This window comes from Anomalospiza imberbis, chromosome 20, assembly GCF_031753505.1.
Source record: "Anomalospiza imberbis isolate Cuckoo-Finch-1a 21T00152 chromosome 20, ASM3175350v1, whole genome shotgun sequence".
Lineage (NCBI taxonomy): Eukaryota > Metazoa > Chordata > Aves > Passeriformes > Viduidae > Anomalospiza > Anomalospiza imberbis.
In genome coordinates, this window is record NC_089700.1 from 11,228,604 (window position 1) to 11,246,255 (window position 17,652).

General features: G+C 42.2%; 2 protein-coding genes across 5 annotated transcripts in view; both read left to right on the plus strand.

Moving 5' to 3' along the window:
- The first annotated feature begins 83 nt into the window (after positions 1-83).
- KIAA0753 (KIAA0753 ortholog) lies at positions 84-12,508 on the plus strand. 2 transcript variants are annotated; one of them, XM_068210817.1, is made up of 15 exons: positions 84-275; positions 1,073-1,685; positions 2,183-2,289; positions 2,576-2,638; positions 3,464-3,679; positions 4,759-4,969; positions 6,046-6,242; positions 7,358-7,527; positions 8,294-8,383; positions 8,558-8,645; positions 8,855-9,025; positions 10,063-10,144; positions 10,773-10,893; positions 11,033-11,257; positions 11,358-12,508. In XM_068210817.1, the coding sequence occupies exons 1-15, from the start codon at positions 186-188 to the stop codon at positions 11,473-11,475; spliced, it is 2,562 nt and encodes an 853-aa protein (XP_068066918.1). In that variant the 5' UTR covers positions 84-185; the 3' UTR covers positions 11,476-12,508. The 2 variants fall into 2 exon arrangements, with proteins under 2 accessions (XP_068066918.1, XP_068066917.1); XM_068210816.1 differs by having other exon boundaries at positions 85-275; positions 6,043-6,242.
- Positions 12,509-13,615: 1,107 nt separating this feature from the next.
- Positions 13,616-17,652, plus strand: part of PITPNM3 (PITPNM family member 3) — a 52,621-nt gene continuing 48,584 nt past the window's right edge. For 2 of the 3 annotated variants that reach the window (XM_068210812.1, XM_068210811.1), the window contains exon 1: positions 13,618-14,067. Coding sequence is in view for 2 of the 3 variants with exons in the window: in XM_068210811.1 (XP_068066912.1) it covers positions 14,046-14,067 (22 nt within the window). In the remaining variant the exon portion in view is untranslated. Of the gene's footprint in view, positions 14,068-17,652 lie in introns of all 3 variants that reach the window. The other variant, XM_068210814.1, reaches the window with a different exon arrangement.

Consider the following 17,652-nt stretch of genomic DNA (forward strand, 5'->3'; position numbering starts at 1 on the left):
GAGGGCCAGGGGCGGTTGATTGCCGAGAGGCCGTCCCAATATTCTGTCTGCGGCTCCTGGGGCGGGTTCTCCCTTTGTTGCTCACGTGGCTTTTGCGAGTCTGAAATAACGGTTTATTGTTCTCGCATTCAAAGCTGTGATCACAAGCAAGGGATAATAGCGGGATTTGCTCTCGAGCCGATGAGATGGTACCAAGCAAGACAGCGGTGGCTCGTGATGCGTTTGACTTCACCACCCAGCGAAACCGGAATGAAGCTAAAGCTTTACAAACACAGGTACCATTTGCCGTCTGTAGCGATACTGAATTGGTTTTCTTTGTGATTGTAAAAAAAGATGATTCTGACCCACTTCATGAGACAACCCAGCAGGGAGTGTCATACTGGCTTTCCTCGTGCTGTCACACATTATCTTGGCACTGTCCTTTAGTAAGGCTAGAGATCACAAACTGTATGTGTAATTATTCTTGTCTGTTGTGGTTCAATCCCAGTAGGCAGCTGAGCATGCGGCCGCTTGCTCACCCTCTCCCAGCTGGGATGGGGAAGACAACTGGAAGGTGAAAAGTATGAAAAGTTATGGCTTGCGGTAAAGGCAGGTTAACAAGGAAAGCCAATGCTTTCCTGTTTGTGTGCACAAACAAAGCAAAATAAGGAATTAATTCTCTACATCCCATCAGCAGGCAGGAATTCAGCCATTTCCATGACTTCAGCACATATAACAGTGACTTAGGAAGACAAATCCTATCACCAGTCTCCCCTTTCTCCTTCTTCCCTGCAGCTTTTACTGCTGAGCATGATGCCACAGGGTATGGAATATCCCTTTTGTCAGTTGGGGTCAGCCGTCCAGTTGTTTCCTCTCTAGCTTCTTGCCCACCCCCAGGCTACTTAGTGGTGAGCAGGTGAGGAGCAGAAAAAGCCTTGACCTCTGTGAGCACTGCTTAGCAAGAATGAAAACATTGGTGTGCTGTTAGCACTGTGTTCATCATAAATCCAAACCAGTGTCATAATGACAGAGATGTATCACTTGTGTGTGTAGCATTCTGTATAACATCAGGGTTTTTTTACACTTTTAACAGCTCCAGTTTAATAGAAATGTTCCTGCAGTTCCGGAGAACTTGGCTGTCAGATTCTCTCACCCCCGTCCAATTATAATAGAAAAACTGAAGGCATCCAGTGATCAGAGAAATCTTGTTGGAAGTGAGGACCTCAGCCTGAGAAGCTCTGGGATGTTCTCAGTGGTATCTGAAGAGAGACTTAAATTGGCTGTTCAGCTGGCCAAAAGGGACATCAAACAAAGACGTCTCAAAGAGCAAGTAAAACAGCAGGTGTTTGGAGATGTCTTCAGCACACCGTTGCGGACTCAGAAATCACAACCGCAGAAGACTGAAGTACTTGCAAGTCGAGAAAATAAAAATACCTTGAAGTCTCAGACTCACTTGACGTGTCAACAGAGGCTCGACCAGCCTTCCCGAGGGGAATCTGCCAGCTCTGACGCGAACCTTTACCTCTGCGTAGTTAAGGAAGGGAAGCTAGTACCAGCTGTTTTGGACTCTCCTCCCACCCGTGACACAGGACCAGACCCCAAGCCAAATTTAAATAAAAAAGAACATCAAAATATGCAGGAAGTCCAGCGTCTGCAAAAAGAATTGAGGAGATATGTTCAGAAAATTGAAGATATTATTAAAAAAGGTGTAAGACTGAACAGTAATTATGTTATATAAATGTACACTGGTTTGTTGATATTTTTCCCCCTTTTTTTTTCGGTTGGATTAGAATTTGTATTTATGTCTGGACATTTGAGAACCATCTATTTTTTTGAAAAGTAAATAAAAGAATAGCTAGCCAGCTTAAGCAGTTGGTTCTTTTGTAATAACTAGCAGGAGGTTTAACCGTTCCTAATTTTGACTGCTTTATCTGCAACTTTGTCATAAAACTAAGGGGTCACATGATGTTTTAAATAACTAAGGAGCTATATTGTATTAGACTGTTTAGTCAAATTCTAAATAGAAACAGGATGTAGAGTTTACAATAACTAACTTGCATTACTGTTAAAGGAACCCCCACAAATATGTGGTTTGGTTCTGCATGGAAAAGGCTTATTACTAAATTATGTCTGTGGTCATGGCTTAATTGGCATTTTCACAGGTTAAATTAAGATATAAAACTTTACATTCTATGCTTTTTAGGGAGAGATAGAGAACTTCTAGATCCTGAAAAGGAGCAGCGGCTTTGCGCTAGGAGACGGCAGCAAGCTGCACGGTCAGCTCGGATGCTGTACGTGCTCCAGCAACAGGTAGGAGCCATGATTTTAAACTGGATGCATAAGAGCTTAGTTTGTTGTGATGAATTTGTCAGAAACTAACTGAAACAAGAGAAAGCCAATTGGGTTATCTCTGAAGTTCCATGGCATTCTAGTTTAGATCTGAATGGTGTGACTGATTTCCCTCATGGCTGGACAGAGAGATGAACATCACTGTTGGAAAATCTCAGATGCTACAGTGAAGATCTATTGTTCATTTATAGACAGGGAACTAATTCTGACTGACTTGCTCCTCTCTGTCTACTTTCTTGATTAACAGGTAAAAGAAATTCAGGACGATTTAGAGAAACTGAGTCCTCATACAATCAAGCATACTAAAAAGGTAAGATGTAATTATTCTTCAGGCTGTAAGTGACTTATTGACAGAGTTTTCTGGATAATTGAGTTTGATTGTCTAAGCCCTCTCCGGAATGGAGATTTCCTTTGTATCTTACATATTTCATCTCATTCTCCGAGAAGTATGGCTCACTTGGCCTGATACTGCCTTTGCTGCTTCTCTCAGGTCTCCTCTGCAGTAAATGAGAGGAAGGTGATTGGTCTTCTGCATTCAGGTGGCTTCTAATTCCTTCTTCATTCCAATTTCTTTTTGCAAGGAATTAATATGTTCTACTCTTGACTACTTTTTTTAGACTTCTGGTTGATGACACTCAGCCTTACCAGCCTTCTTTCTGATTTTCTTCTCTGACCAGCACCTTTCAGAGAGACAGCTGTGATTGTGCCTACAGTCTAGCCAATGTTGCCCTGTTGTTCTCTTGTGTTTTTTCGATCGCCTACATTTTCTTCTGTAACAAAACAAGGAGGATTGAGAATATTCTGTTTGTGCAATTGTTGCACATTACTCTCCAGCCAACTGTAGATGGCTACAGTTCTGTGTTGGCACAGGTAGTAGAAAACGTCATGACCTGCTATACCCAGGCTGTTTTACCTGAAGCCAGCATGACATTGACAGGAGTACTCTTGTGAGGAATCTTGAGTAAATTACTTCAATGCCTGTTTTGTTTTGTCTCACAAATGGATTAATATCAATTAAAAGTATTCCAAGCCTGAGTGCTTCTGCATGACATTTCAGCAACAATTCTTCCAGTAGTATTAAGTATCCATAGAAACTATAGTTATTAAAGCATTTATTTATTTTTCATTTTTCCAGTCTCAAGCAGTATCCAGGTTGGCAGCAGCACACAGAGGAGCTGTACGAACCTTGCAGGCATTTGCCAATCAGTTTACAGATCAAACAGATGAGCAGATTCCTGCCCATTACAAGGAACTGGGCAGTCTCATTCGTCAACTGTCTCTCTGCTCTGCCAAACTAGAAGGGGATTCTTCCATTTCTGAAGCTATCATAGACATTTTGCTGCAAGTTGAGGTAGGAAAAAAACATTTGTTTTTGCTAAGGCAGGAAAGAGGTAGTGAAATATGAGATTGTGTTAATGAAATGGCAGAATGTATTACTGGGTTTGTTTTTATTTTTTAAAGGCCATATTTTTTAATGTAAAAATGTACTTCTAATGTACTTCTAAGTAATGGTGGTCTAAAAGAGACGTGCATACTAAACACTGAAGCTACCTACTGCTGGTCTTGTTGATGCTGTTCCTAGCTTTCGTGGCTGTCCTGGTAGAATGAAGACTGGTAGTGGTAGTCGTAACAAAGCATCAGTTTCTAATTCATTAGTCATTTTCAGGACAGAGATAATTCATTTTATACTTAGGTGTGCATTATGTGTTTTATTACTCTGGATGCATGCTTCAGTCATCAGCATCAGTGGTGAGCACCTGAGCATCTCATATGGTGATGCATGCAGAGTTGTCCAGGCAGAAGATAAAGTTGTGGGTACAGGAGTTACTTGGCTCTGTACCCTTCAAATATATTTTTTGCTGATATCTGATGACTTGTACATGTCATTGGTATCATAGAAAAGGTCTGATTCATGTTGCCTGCTGCACAAATGAAAAAAAAAAGCAATACTTTCCTTAAAATACTGTTAAAACTGTAAGAGCTATATTTTTAATTTTAGTTTCATGACCTCCTTATGAGAACAGTAAGAGTGCTAACTGCCTGGAAATGGAAAAGGAGGTAGTTGTTTAAGTTTGGACATAGCATTGGAAGAAGTGTCTGTGTTACCATAGTCATGTGATGGTGAAGTTTTTGTTGGTCTGTAGCCCTTGTGTTCAATTCTTTTTGGGCATTCTGTAAGCAAGTGGTTTGCTGGAGCCAGTTGTAAATACAAGAAATGTAACCTTTTCATCAAGATTGAAGTTAATAATGTGAAAAAGCTTCTATATGAACAAGGTATCAGTCTGAAAAAACCTGAATGTTATCGTCTGAAAAAAAAACCAAAACAAAACTAGACCAAAAAAGCTCCTACTGCTTAGAATGTTTTGAATTTGCTTTTCATTACATCAGATTTACTGAGAGAGTAATTAAAACTCTAAATATTTGGTGCAGGATCTGAATTCACTGCTGGAAAACAAGCAAACACCAAAAACAGTGAAGAAATGCATTTCAGCTTCTCAGGCCAAATCTCCAAGGAACACTGAGACATTCCCAGGCAGAAAGCACATTCTGTCTCCAAAAGGAGAAAACAAACCTCTCACCTTAAAGGGACAGCATGGACAAGAGTCTAAAAAAACTCCATGTGCCAGGAGTCTTTTGACTGGTTTGTATTTTGAATTACTAAATACATTTTTATCACTTAACTTGTCATCTGCAGTTCAGGTTTTTATTGTGGTATTGTTGGTCAGAAGTTGGTTAGATGTTAGCAAATCAGTCTAACAAAAACCAGGCTGTGGTTGTTTAACTGTTCATACTGAAAAGTTATTCTGTGTCTTTGGCTCAGAATTCCCTTGGCTGGTACAATTTCTCTACTTCTGGGAGCAGTAGCTGTTTTATCCTGGCCAGTTCATTACTGTTAATATGTTTTGCACAACAGTCACACATTTGTACCTAGAGACACATGAACTGATGGTTAAGCTTGGGGGTTTTCACCACTGTTTTGCAGTGCAGCTGTTTGGAATTGGCTTTCTATATCATTCTTTTGCTTTGGATATGAAAGGAAAGGAACTTTATTCTTTCTCACGGTGTTGTGAGATAAATATACCTGAAGTGTTTTGGCACCTCATGAAAGCCGCTGTAAGTTCTTACTTACATTGTTATATAAACTATATTAACTGTTTTTCTTCTTTGTGGTGACATTCTCATACCTCAGGCTGGTTGGTACTGTAATACTAAGTATTCCCTATTGCCCCCAGGTAGCAAGAATTCCATGTGCCAAATTCTGGCAGTCCAGGGAGACAGTATATAAACATCTAATGGTTTCCATGTGTCTTGCTGCCTAAAAGAGGATGCTTTGTTATCACTGCCTAGACCTCATATAGCAATTGCTCCCAAAAGGCTTTCCCATGACTTGCATATATATGTATATTTTCAAATATCTCTGTACATATAAATATGTGTATGTATACAAACACCAAACCTTCCTGTTCATCAAAACAATGTAAGAAAGACAATTTCTTTAATACTTGTCAGGAAATACAAGGCTAGATTTTTTCATTTTGTCTTTCATTTTTTTAAATTATGATAGCGCTTAGGAGTTCATGATAAGGCATACCTAGCATAACAGAGATATCAAATGTAGAAAAAAAGACAATTCTTGCCCCTTTCAATTTACAGTTAACAGTTCATATGTTAATTTTAGTGTAGATAAACACTGACATGTTGCAAATATTTCAGCAGTTCAACAGGCAAACAGTTGTGCTCATGTATTACAAAATAAATACCAAGAAGAAAATGGCCCACCTACTTCAGAGAGAAATGCCACTTTGCAAGGAAGCACAGATGTACTGGTGAGAGCTAGAGCTGTAAAAAAAGAGTCTGTCATTGAAAGTGGTGCTTTGAAGAAGAAAGTTGTGTTGTTGCCTGCAAAACCACAGGTATGGAAGTGATAAATCATTTATGCTGTCTTCTACCCGTTTTCTGGGATTTGTTGTATAATATAAGTCACTGTCAAAGCTTCACACTTCCTCACAATATTGCTATTCTGAGCTAGGAGACATAGAGGGATAAACTATGTCATCTGCCTGATATTTCTAGTGGTTATGGCTATTTTAGCAAATGTTTTTTGAAAGCAGTGTTTGCTGTTCCTTGGAAATACACTCTACAACTAGAAACAACAACAGAATTGATAAGGAAAATGCTCACTGAATCTAGTTTCATCTTTGAAATTAAGGTGTTTTTTTCAATTTGAAATTACAGCTGAAGTATCTTCCTCCTATGGTCATCCTCTATCCCAACAAATGCACTCAGCAGTAATGTTGTGCTAATGTTAGTAGGAGAATATAAGTTACTCAGGCTTAATTGATAACAGATATGATAAAACTTCACTATACAAGTTCTGGTTTCTGCTAAGTCCTTGCAACCAGAAAGAAGCTCCATAGTGGAAAGAAAATTATTCTTAAAAGACTAGGGCTATGTTTTGCTAAGGAGTGTATTTTTCTTTTATTCATTTCTCAGAGTATCACTTTTAACTAGAAAAATCAAATCTGAAATAGTAACATAGATATATGCCTAGGTAACTTTTACTGCTTCCTATCCCTGTGGATCAGTGAGGATCATGGGCAGGAAGGTTAAGCATTTCAATAATTCATATAGAGGGGATGAGCCTAAGTGACCTTGTAACAGATATAAATGTGGGAATATTATAGTTTGTGGCTGAATACAATGTTACCTTGGAAATCTTCTATTTGGATTTATAAATAGTTAACATAGAGTCTAATTCTGAAAAATCAAAAGTGAGGTTTTTTCCCCATGAAGAGAAACCCTGGAAAAGTTGGAACTGTTTGCAAAAATAATAGTTGCAGGATTAAGCATATGTTCTGTTCAGGCACAGCTATACTTCCCTTTAAAGCACTTGTAAATCCTTCACATACATAACTGCAGCAAAGTCAGTAGGCTTGATTTCAAGATAAAGTCTGAACCAGAATGCCAAATACTTTAAAAATTCAACAACTGGAATATGTGTTTTTAATGTGATCATGTTAATTTTAAGGGAATGCTGAAATCTTCAAAATCAAGACGGGCACACCCTCCAGGAAAACATGCTCGATTTCAAGAGCCAACTATAGCTTTCCAACTAAAAGAGAGCAAACGACCTGCTAAGGAGAGCAAAATGCCTGGACTGCCTTCAAAGCCTCCACCTCGGTCTTTTTCACCTAAGCAGTATGTTTGCAGCCCCTGGCACCTACCTTTGCCCTGCTTCCCAGTGGAAATGCTTCTGCATCTGTGCTAGTGACTAGGATAGAGTTGGCCAGGCTTCAGTCCAGTGGCACAGCACAGCTTGCTGTCACATAGCTCCTCTCCTTTCCCACTTGGCCCTGAGCAGCTCCATTCCCTAAAGCCTAGGAAGAGCCAGGGCTTTAGTCTTTTATCGGAGTTGCTGCCTGGGAGTCAAGGGCAAACTGTGCAAGGTGGGACAGTGACAAAACACAGGAGGAGGAGTGGGTGTTCCCAGCATTGCATTAAGAAGGTAAATATTGTCTCCCTGTTTCAGAAGGACAAGATACATATATTTGTCCCAGACAATAATAAAGTGCAGATTTGTTTACTCTAAACTCTATTCAACATACTGTTAAGACACGGGTCTCCAAATTTAGTTTGGTCTGGGACTGGTGTTTGTGGCATTTGAAGCAGCAGATCCAGGTACTGGATCCGTACTAGGCAGTGTGCACAGTAAGGTGAGGAGCTCATTTTTCTGGACAGTATTTTTGGATAACCATCTAGTTCCTGTTTGCCAACAGCAGAAACATGATTCAAGATCCCTCATTCTCAACAGAATTTTCTGGATTATATGGTTTTAAAATCTATTAATTTTCTCTCCAAAGTTTCTTGTAACTCTTCCAAACTAATACTGGAAATCACACTATTTCATTCTTCAGTTGTTAGAATGTACATTTTGTAACTCTATGCTACTGTGCTATTTTTGAAGACTAGCAAGTCTTGAAGCAAAAAATTCAAGAGGAGTGAAGGTTCTAACTGACCTTTGCAGGGGAAAAATTGAAAAAATACAGAAGTTAAGGTAATGACTTTCTTTGAAAAAATCTCATAAGAGGTGTCAGATCTGATATGAGCTTCTCCCCACTCCCAACAGTGGGAGTAAATATAAAAATACATTTATGTAGTTTGGTGTTTTAAATTATTGTTGGCATACCAGGTTTGAGAATGGCATTGTCATTTGTTCTTCTTTGTGCAGGTCACAAACTGTTTCTCCAGGCCAGTGTGCAGACAAAGCTGGGAAGGAGATACGGGAGTGGTCAGAGCCTCCATTAGACAGGACACAGGTAGTAGAGGCAAGCTCATGCCACTGGGTGAATGATGCCTTGAGAGCTGTCAAACATTTCTAAAGGGGCAATAAACAATTTACTTTCAACTTAATGCAAGTCACTTTTGTTTTGGTTTGGGGTTTTTTTTCTTTCTTTCTTGTATTGGGTCTATGTCTTTTTATTTTCTGTAGCATTTGTTTTTGGGATTTGTTTTTTTTAAGTAGCAGGTTGCAACAAATGCAGATATTCTGAGTGAAAAGCTATTGGATGATCTTTTGGAAGATACTGCTCAGGAACTGTGGAGCATGGATCAGCATGAGAGACACCAGGCTGAGGCCCTACCTGTGCCGGACACTCGTAGTCTGGAGTCAATGCTGCAAAGAATGGAAGAAATTGAAGTAAGATTTTCGGTCTTGGTTAGTCTCATTATTGTCAATTTCTTATTTACTGTCCATAAATTATTATATCTGTAAGTATGTACATTCTTAAATGAAGCAAGGTCTGACTGGATCAGTGTCTGAGATCAAAGACCTGAATGGAGTTTGTGCTTCCAGAAGACAGTATAAAAACAGAAGCAAAGTGTTTGATTAATCTGTTGCTGTAAAGTTGGCAGACCTGAGTTTGCATCCCATCTCAAGACTTTGTGGCTTAAATCTTTGTGTGTGAATGGGAGAATCAGTATGGTGATTATGTTGATATTCTAGCAGAATGGAAAGTATTTTAATATTTATTTGCATTTTTCCCTTTTGTGTGCTGTAGAATCTCAGTATTCTAGTAGCATGACCATCTTGAGGAAATATGCTCTGGCAATCCAAAATATTTCACAGGGCAACATGGAGAAGTCAGACAAATACCTGGTTATCTGTGCTTTTTATTCATCTTTCTATATAGATATTCTTAAGGTTATCATTTACTTGACTTGAGCTTTGTCATATATTGCTTCTTTAAAAGTTTTCTTCAATCTATTTTTTCATAGTTTCTGGTTTGAGTTCTATTTTGACCTTCCTGTTCTCTGAAATTTATTGTGACTTAGAACTACTCAGTTTAGCGCCATTTACTCAGAGAGATCTGTTCATCAGTTGGAAGTGTGAAGTTGTAGTGTCCTTGTCCCTGGGGCACTGGAGCACACACTGGGATTCACTGTTGGTGAGGCAGGAACAGCTTGAGGGCCCTTCAGTTGTTTGGCTAAGGGCTGTTGGTCTGAAATGGGAGGAGTTCCCATGGGACTAGCAATTAGTTTTGTATTTGAGAATGACATTTTGAACAAACGAAATGTCTGTGTCAGCCCCCCACCCCTTTTCTATGTTGTGTTACCGGCCAAAATAAGCCTGCTTTGCCCAAGGAGGATCATGACTTGCTTTGCTGTTACTGATAATCAGTACAGCTGAGCTGACAGGTACATGGCTGACTGACTGATGTGTGTGTTCTACCACAGATGTACCGGGAGGCTGTCCGCAGGAGAGTCACCCAGATTGTCTACAGTGACTGCCAGTTCTGGGCCCAGGAAGACAAAATGGGTAATTGTCTTTTTTAATACAACTTGTTTTCCCTGTAATTTGTAGGTTTAAATTCAGGTGTTTTGAAATCAAAGTAATAGGATTGTGTGTGATCAAATAGTGCCACTAGGACACATTTTTTACCATAGGTGCTTCTTGAAACGCTTCTAAGATGTAGTTCTTAAATCAGTACTTTATCCTATGGTTTGATTGAGTAGCACAGTGAAGCTACATTGATTTTCCACTGGATCACATACATCTTTACTGAAACTGTATTGTTTAACACAAGTTGGAAAATTATCAAGTAAGACTGGTGAAGATTTACCCCAAATCTTTATAGATTCTTTTTCCGTGTTTTGGATTTTCCACTGAATTTGATAGACTGTGCTATTTTTACAGTGGTATTTTCTGTCTCTTTGCTAGAAATACCCACTGGCAGCACAAATGATTTATACTAAAGGTAGTATTTCTAAAATGCTCAGCATTAATTCACTGAGCTGTATTTATGTTTTTTCTCATTTTGAATACTTTACTTACCTAGAGGACTGTGCCTTAAAAGAAACAAAAGTCTTTGTGAGGACTTAACCTGCAGTAGATGTAGTTTTTCTCTTTCAAAATCCAATTTAAAATAGTATTTTCTTCCTTCTAGAACTACAAATGGCATCAACAGCTAATAAACCTACATCTCTTCATCCAGTTCAGATAACCAAATTAATCAGACATGGAGAGCTGGAAACAGACATTGTATTTGAGAAACCTTTTGACAGCACGTAAGTGGAACACTTGGCCTTACACTAAACTGTGGTGCATAAGATCTATGTGACTTAATTATAGTGTTTTCATACACTGACTCTTCAAAAAGAGACTTAAAAATTTAGTTCTGTCTTGATGACTATTTTATATTTCCAGTGATATTGATGAAAATAAAGAAGCAGGGGAGGAATTGCAGACTGGAAATGACATTCCGCAGCCCTCGCCTCTGAATTCTCTACAGAAAGCATATTCTGTGTCTCTCTCTGTGCCAAGCAATGTGCTCCAGAGCATCTTGGATTATAACAGCAGATACAAGCATCATTTAAAGCTTATTTCCCATGAGGTGGTGGGCAGTTTCGATCCATGGCAGATTGCTGAGAGGTATATGAACTATCTTTGTGGTTTTGAAGTGAAAGACTTGAATTTGAAAGCTGACTTTCTGAACCTTCTCCTTCTCCTTTTTTTGCCCTCTCTCCCTTAGTCTTGCAGAGCAATTGACAGAAGAAGCCCTGTGTGACGTGGCAGCAGAGCTGCAGGATGTCTGTGAGGACTATGCAGAAGCTGTATTTACGTCGGAGTTTTTGCAGCCAGTGCAGTGAATTCTTTCCCACCTGTGCCATCAACATCAGCCTCAGCTGATTTTCTGACTGGATTTTCTGCACTGGATCTCCATCAAAAATTCATCTTAGTTTTTTTATAGAGCCATTATAATAATGTTTTCCTTTTCAGAAAGGACTTCCTTACTTTTCCTTTTATTGGCTAATCTCCTTAGCACGTGCTACACTGGAGTGAGTTCTTTTGGAGATGTAGCAATCTAGTGAAGGATTCTCATGGCACAGCAGAAATATGCAAACACTTGTCCTGGCTGTACTTGCAGGCTTGCTTGGGCTCTTGCCATTGGCTTCAGAATTGAGTTCCTGAGTACCTCTAGTACATAATGCACAGGTAAAACGAGACCTTCCAATAGAAGCACGTGATAGAGATCTTACTTTCTTTTTCTTAAACTAGTCTAAAGTGTTGCATTTTTATTAGCATTTAGTGAGTGATTCAACCCCACATTCCTTTCTTTTAAGAATCACATTGAAATCAAGAACAACAAAATAAATGAGCAATTGACATTTCTGCAACATTAAATTAACTTGTTTCAAGTAATCAAGGTACTAGTTTGGATTATGTTTGGAGTCAGAGCAATGATTAATAATTACTTACGTAGTATACTAGGGAAATGCAAATTCAACCCTTGAGGTAACCCAAAGAACATATGACAGTCTGTTTCCTTTGTCAGTTTTTTTCTCTGATATTGTTCAATCTGTAACACATTCATTTTTAACCTTCTAAGATTATTTTTACTTCCTCCAATTAGAACATATATTTTAAAAATAATTTAGTTTCTATGGAAGCCTGGTTTACTATTTCAATCATCTTCAAATTTACATCAAATATAATGATGTAAAATGTTACTGCTGAAGTGGGACTTTGCTGATATGTGATTTCTGTAATTTAAACCAGCTGATTTCTAAAATTATAAATCAAAAATATTAAAGCAATAGTGTCTCTATGTGTATATATGTGTGTGAAAGTATTTTGAAGATGTTTTATTTTTTAATAAACAACAATTGTTTATTTTCACTGCACACAGTTTTAATTTAACTTCCCTCTGAATCCATTGGAATAGCGCAGCATATTCTATGATTCTATATATCCATGGTCTTTCTCTAGGATTGCTTTCTTTGATGGCTTAATGACATTGTAGCACCTTTGGGAAAGCAATTCTTGTCAAATCTTTTAAACAGGACTTGTGTCCAGCAGCAGAGGGACACAGCAATGTGGCTCGAGGGCAAACTACAGCATGTACTAGCACTGTCACCCACAGCTGGGGGAAGGTGACCCATAGTTTACTTGCAGCTGGCTCTGGAGGTGGGAACTGCTGGGTGTTCTGGCTGTTCCACTTAAGGCTCAAGCAAAACCACTTAGCTTGCCATGTTCTCAGGGGTATTTGCTGTGGCTCTTGAATGAACTGCTAAGCAATACCCCTAGCAAATCATGTAATTATACCTACCAAGTTGGTGTTGGCACAGAGCTTGTAAGTTGCTTTAGGACTTGGTTGCATTATGTTTGCTTGGTTCTTTAATTGTAGGATTTTTGGGGCAAAACTTTTGTTCACTGCCCTTTATTTAGTGGTGTTCTGACACACTGTAGTAACATACAATCCCCTCCTAAGCTCTCTGCCAAAACTCCTCCCATCGTTTCTACAAGAAGTGCTGTGACTTAAGACATTCCTTAAGATTAATTTCTCCCGGTTATTGGGGCTCCTGGAGAAGTTCACTTCTCTACTTTTAGAGACACGCTGCTAGTGAGGCTCTTGAAGTGGGACGAACCCTGTAAGTTCCCGAATTCAGCTTTCAGCAGACTCTAAGCCACTTGTCTATGGCTGACTTAAAAGGCGGTTTTGTAGTTGTTCAGCCACTGCATTGACACGGGGCTTGGCAACACCCGGAGGAATTTTGCTGTCAGAATCCAGAGCAGCCTCTCGCAGGAGCGGCTTGGCAGGGGCAGTGCCGCAGCAGCAGCCGAGCCGTGCGCGCCCCAGCCCCACGGGCCGGGGTAGGGGCAGCGCCACTCGGTCCCGGATAGCCGAGGGCGGGAGCCGGGCACGGTGCGGGTCTCGGCCCCCTCCTGCTCTGCGTGCTCGCAGCTCCGAGGGGCCCGGACGGCGAGAGAGCCGCGACCCCTCCCCGGGAGGCGTGCCGTGAGGGCTGCGGGCGAGCCGAGCTCCGGGCGGAGGGTCCATGCCGGCAGCGGCGGGGCGAGACCTGCCGCCCGGTCCCTGCCGGGGCGGGGGGCTGCTCGCACCTCGCGGCCGCTCTCTCCAGGCTGTTTATGCGCAGCCACGTCCCCGTGCTGGCCCGGCCCGGCCCGGCCCCCGCTCTCCGCGGAGCCGCTCACTGCGCCTTTAGCAACGGCGGCTGCGCCTTTAGCGGCGGGCGGGCGGCACCGGGCGGCGGCGGCGGCGTCTCCCGGCCGCGTCTCTCAGCGCCGCAGGCAAGGGGGCGGCGCGGGGCCTCTGCTGAAAGCCGATGGGGCGCCGGAGAGCAGCGTGCCGGAGCGCCCAGCGGGCGAGCACCTGACGCGGCTGAGGACGGCTTGGCTGCGAGCAGGCAGCCCTGAAATGGCGAAAGCTCCACTCCCAGGTAAGCGCCGAGCCTGCGCGGCGCGATGGGGCCGTCCCGAGGGGAGAGCGGGACCCCTGGGGCGGGATGGGGCGGCCCTGAGGGGAGCGCGGGGCCCCGGGGGCGCGGCGGGGGCGAAGCTCCGGCGCGTTCCCCGCCCACCCGCGGCTCCGTGGGTGCCCCGTCTCCGCGTCCTTCGCCGTCGGCCCCGCGGAGCGGTGAACGCCACCTCGTGTGAACGAGGCGCGGGTACGTTTGACCTCGTCGTCGTTACCGAGCACGGCCCGCTCTGCCTTCGGCGCCCGCATCTGCCGGTGCCGTGGTCAAGGCACGGCCGCGCGGGTCTGTGGGGGCATCGCAGGCGCCCGCGCCCATCGCCGCTGCCCGGCCTCCTCCCCGCGCTCCGCCGGTGCTGCTCTGGGAAGGGTCTCTCCCAGTACCGGGGAATTCCGTGGCTGCGCCTGGTCGGGCCGGTGCTGGCTGCCGCCCACTCGGGAGGAGCAGACCGAGAGGCAGCGGCCGTGGTCAGAAAGCAATACAGGTGTGCGGTTGGGTGGAATCTGACGAAAGCCTCCGCTGCGCCTTGCCCGTTCCCGTAACTCGTGCTTCCTCTGGAGCCTGAGCAGTGCGGAGGCTGGAGGTCGGTTGGCTGGGGCCGAGACCAGGGCTTGGGGATGCTCAGCAGCAGCAGCACCCTGATGTCCCGTGCCCGGAGGCAGATGCAGCCTAAACCAGGTGGCATGTGTTCTGTGTGCACGAAGACAGAACAGATGAGAGTGCAGTTGCTGATGCAGAAGTGGTTTTCTTCTAGGTTGCACACAGAACCGGTTGCTGCTGCAGGTGAAGGCCTAACTGCTATGACTGAATGGTCAGTGTGTGACACTTCTGGTGTTTGGTGCCAGGTCTGGACACAGCTTTACAGCAGCATGGCAGTATTAAAGCTAAATCCAAAAGGGTGTTTTTTCCAGCACTGTTTATTTCTTCACTCCCCCAAAATAAACATGGATTGGTGGCAGCCCAGAGATGTAACACTCAGGAACATGAGAGCATTAATAATTTCAGAGGATGCAAATATAGGACTGAACTAAATGTTTCTTTTCCATCTTTGGAAGATGAAGAAGTAATCAAATGGGTGAAAAGTCTTATGGCTCTTTTTTTTGGCATTAGCTTGCAGTTCTTTTAGGTTTGATAGGAAAATAAGAGGGCATTGCTTTTGCTTTCTGTGATACATGAATAATGCAGCCTGCATACATACTTTGCGTGTTCAAGTACAATTTTGCAAAAGAATTTTAAAGCATAGTACTTGTCTTTGATGTGATTTCACTGAAAAAGTATGTGTTTTGAAAGAAGCTTTGTGATTATCAATACTTATTGCAAAGAAAAGTAAGAGACCATTCACAAAGAAGGTCTGGAAGAAGCTATCTAGTCTAGGCATAGGGAAAATGTGCTGCTTTTATAAATTGAGCTTACTGAGTTTATCAATGTGAGCTGCAATATGCACAATTATTAAAAAGTTGTTTTGCTTGTATGTATCCTACCTTGCAGCCCCTGCCAGTGCTTTAGCCTTACCTCAAATAGAAAGGAAGACCAAAATTGTAGTGAAAATGTGCTGTTTTTTCACTGTTGAATAACAGGTGTGCTTGTAAAGGGTTTTTAGGCGTGGTCCACACTTGACTCATTTGAGTAGCCAGATCTCACCTGGTTAACTCCAGACCCTAAGCATTTGAAGTAGTCCCTGTGCAGACATGCTTGGGTGTTTGCAAGTGTCAGTTGTAAAACCACATAAAGACAATTGCAGATCAGCACCTGGCATGTCCCTGTGGGAGTGGTAGGGTATCTGCTTTTCAGCTCTGACTTCATTTTTAACAGATCGCAGTGACTCAAAAATGCCAGAGCCTCCTCAGAAAGCCAGAATCTCTGCACTATGAAAAGAGACTTTCAGATGTGTTCAGGCAGTCCACCTACAGTCATTGCAGGAAAAGATTGGAGAATATTCATATCTTCTCTGGCTTTGGGGAGTCAGTTTGGAGGAGGTGATGACACTGCTGAGAGGGAGGGTGAGGTTAATTTCAGCTGTGGGGAAGCTGGCATCTGAAACATCAAGAAACAGCTCTGGGAGATGTACGATGTTTACAGGAAAGTTTGATCTAGGATTTGAAGTCTGAACAGTCATGTTAAACCTCTTTTCACTCTTCCTCCACCTCACTAGTAATCCTGTAAAGTGCAAGACTGCAAATGTCACTGGTACCTTAAAATAGGGGCTTTAAGGCCTGCATGGCTTAGTTTCTTGATTTGTTTTCTGTACTCAATATTCAAATACATGCCCATCCTTACCATCTGCTGCAGAACTGCCAGTTGAGGGATATACAGAGTAGACATCCAGGGATTTCTCGCTGTGAAATTGCTGTGACATGAAAGACACTGTGACATTCCTCACTGAATGAGGAATGGGAGAGAGGAGCTGGTTGTGTTGGCCACTTCTGACCACAGTGGCCATCAGTAAGGTCTTTCACTTCTTGACAAGAGAACCTGCAATTTGTGTGGACCTTTTTCTGTCTGTAACTATGTCTGGCTTTGTCAGCTGTGTATTTTGACAAGGGAGCTTGACATCTTGACTTGATCTTCCACTTTTTTCTTCCCCATCCTCTTTGGCATTTTATGTTCTCTCTACCCTCCCTCTCACCTCCCACTGTTATTTTTCTTCCTCTCCTCCTTTAGCTTCACAGTTTTATAGGCCTCCCACTCCATGCCCCTCCTCAGCCCCTTCTGCTAAGTGTGTTCCATTTCAGCTTCAACTGATTTCATTTCAGTTCCAGTCTCTGATGCAGATTCATTCTGTGGTTTTGGATGAGTTCTGTGTGGCCCTGCTATCAGCGATGGCATATATGGTCCAACTTTTTTGGTGGTTATTGTGCAGGCAAGGACTTCCTCTGGTCAGCATCTCCCCCTGTCTTGTATGAGCTCCTGAGTCTTAGGAGTGCCTCCAGCAGTTAAATTCACATACTTGTAACATACGGCTTCAGTTTTACGTTTTCCAAATAAAAAATAAAACATAACTAGGAAATAATAGTGGGTGAACTTGGCCTCCAGTAAGTCTTAACTTCATAGTCACTAGGTAACACTGTGTGGGTAGCTCAGTTAAATCACTTAATGGGTAGGCAAGAAGCATCTGAAACCAGCAAAACAGAAGGAAATATTATTATGCAACAACAGTCAGTAGCAATAGCAAAGGTCATTCCTCCTACCCAGCATTTTTATCCAAATGGAAAAATGACTTGTGCTTTTGAATTTTATTAGGACAAGTGCCCCTGAATTCAAAATGGTGTGCTTCTAAAACAAGTATTGACAGGTGGAAATTTTTAAATCTCTGTAATAGAGCCTATTTATTTTTTTAAATTGAGATTAATTCAGTCCTCAATATTTGATTGTGTAAAAGACTGAGTTTCCAGTAGCCATGAGAACACTGTATGCTGTTTTGTCTCTACCTAGGTGTGGTGATAGTATTTAGGGGTGCTTTCTTTATGATTGCCATTCTTCTGGCATGTGCTTATGTCTGGGCTTGATTGGAAATTGGAAAATGTTACCAAGCAAAAGATGTAGAAAAAG

Bases quoted from the DNA above. Each gene is read 5' to 3' on its own strand.
- KIAA0753 (XM_068210816.1), top strand. From the start codon at position 186: ATGGTACCAAGCAAGACAGCGGTGGCTCGTGATGCGTTTGACTTCACC. The intron at 10,145-10,772 runs GTAATTGTCTTT...TCTTCCTTCTAG, and splicing joins GGCCCAGGAAGACAAAATGG to AACTACAAATGGCATCAACA. The intron at 11,258-11,357 runs GTATATGAACTA...TCTCTCCCTTAG, and splicing joins CCATGGCAGATTGCTGAGAG to TCTTGCAGAGCAATTGACAG.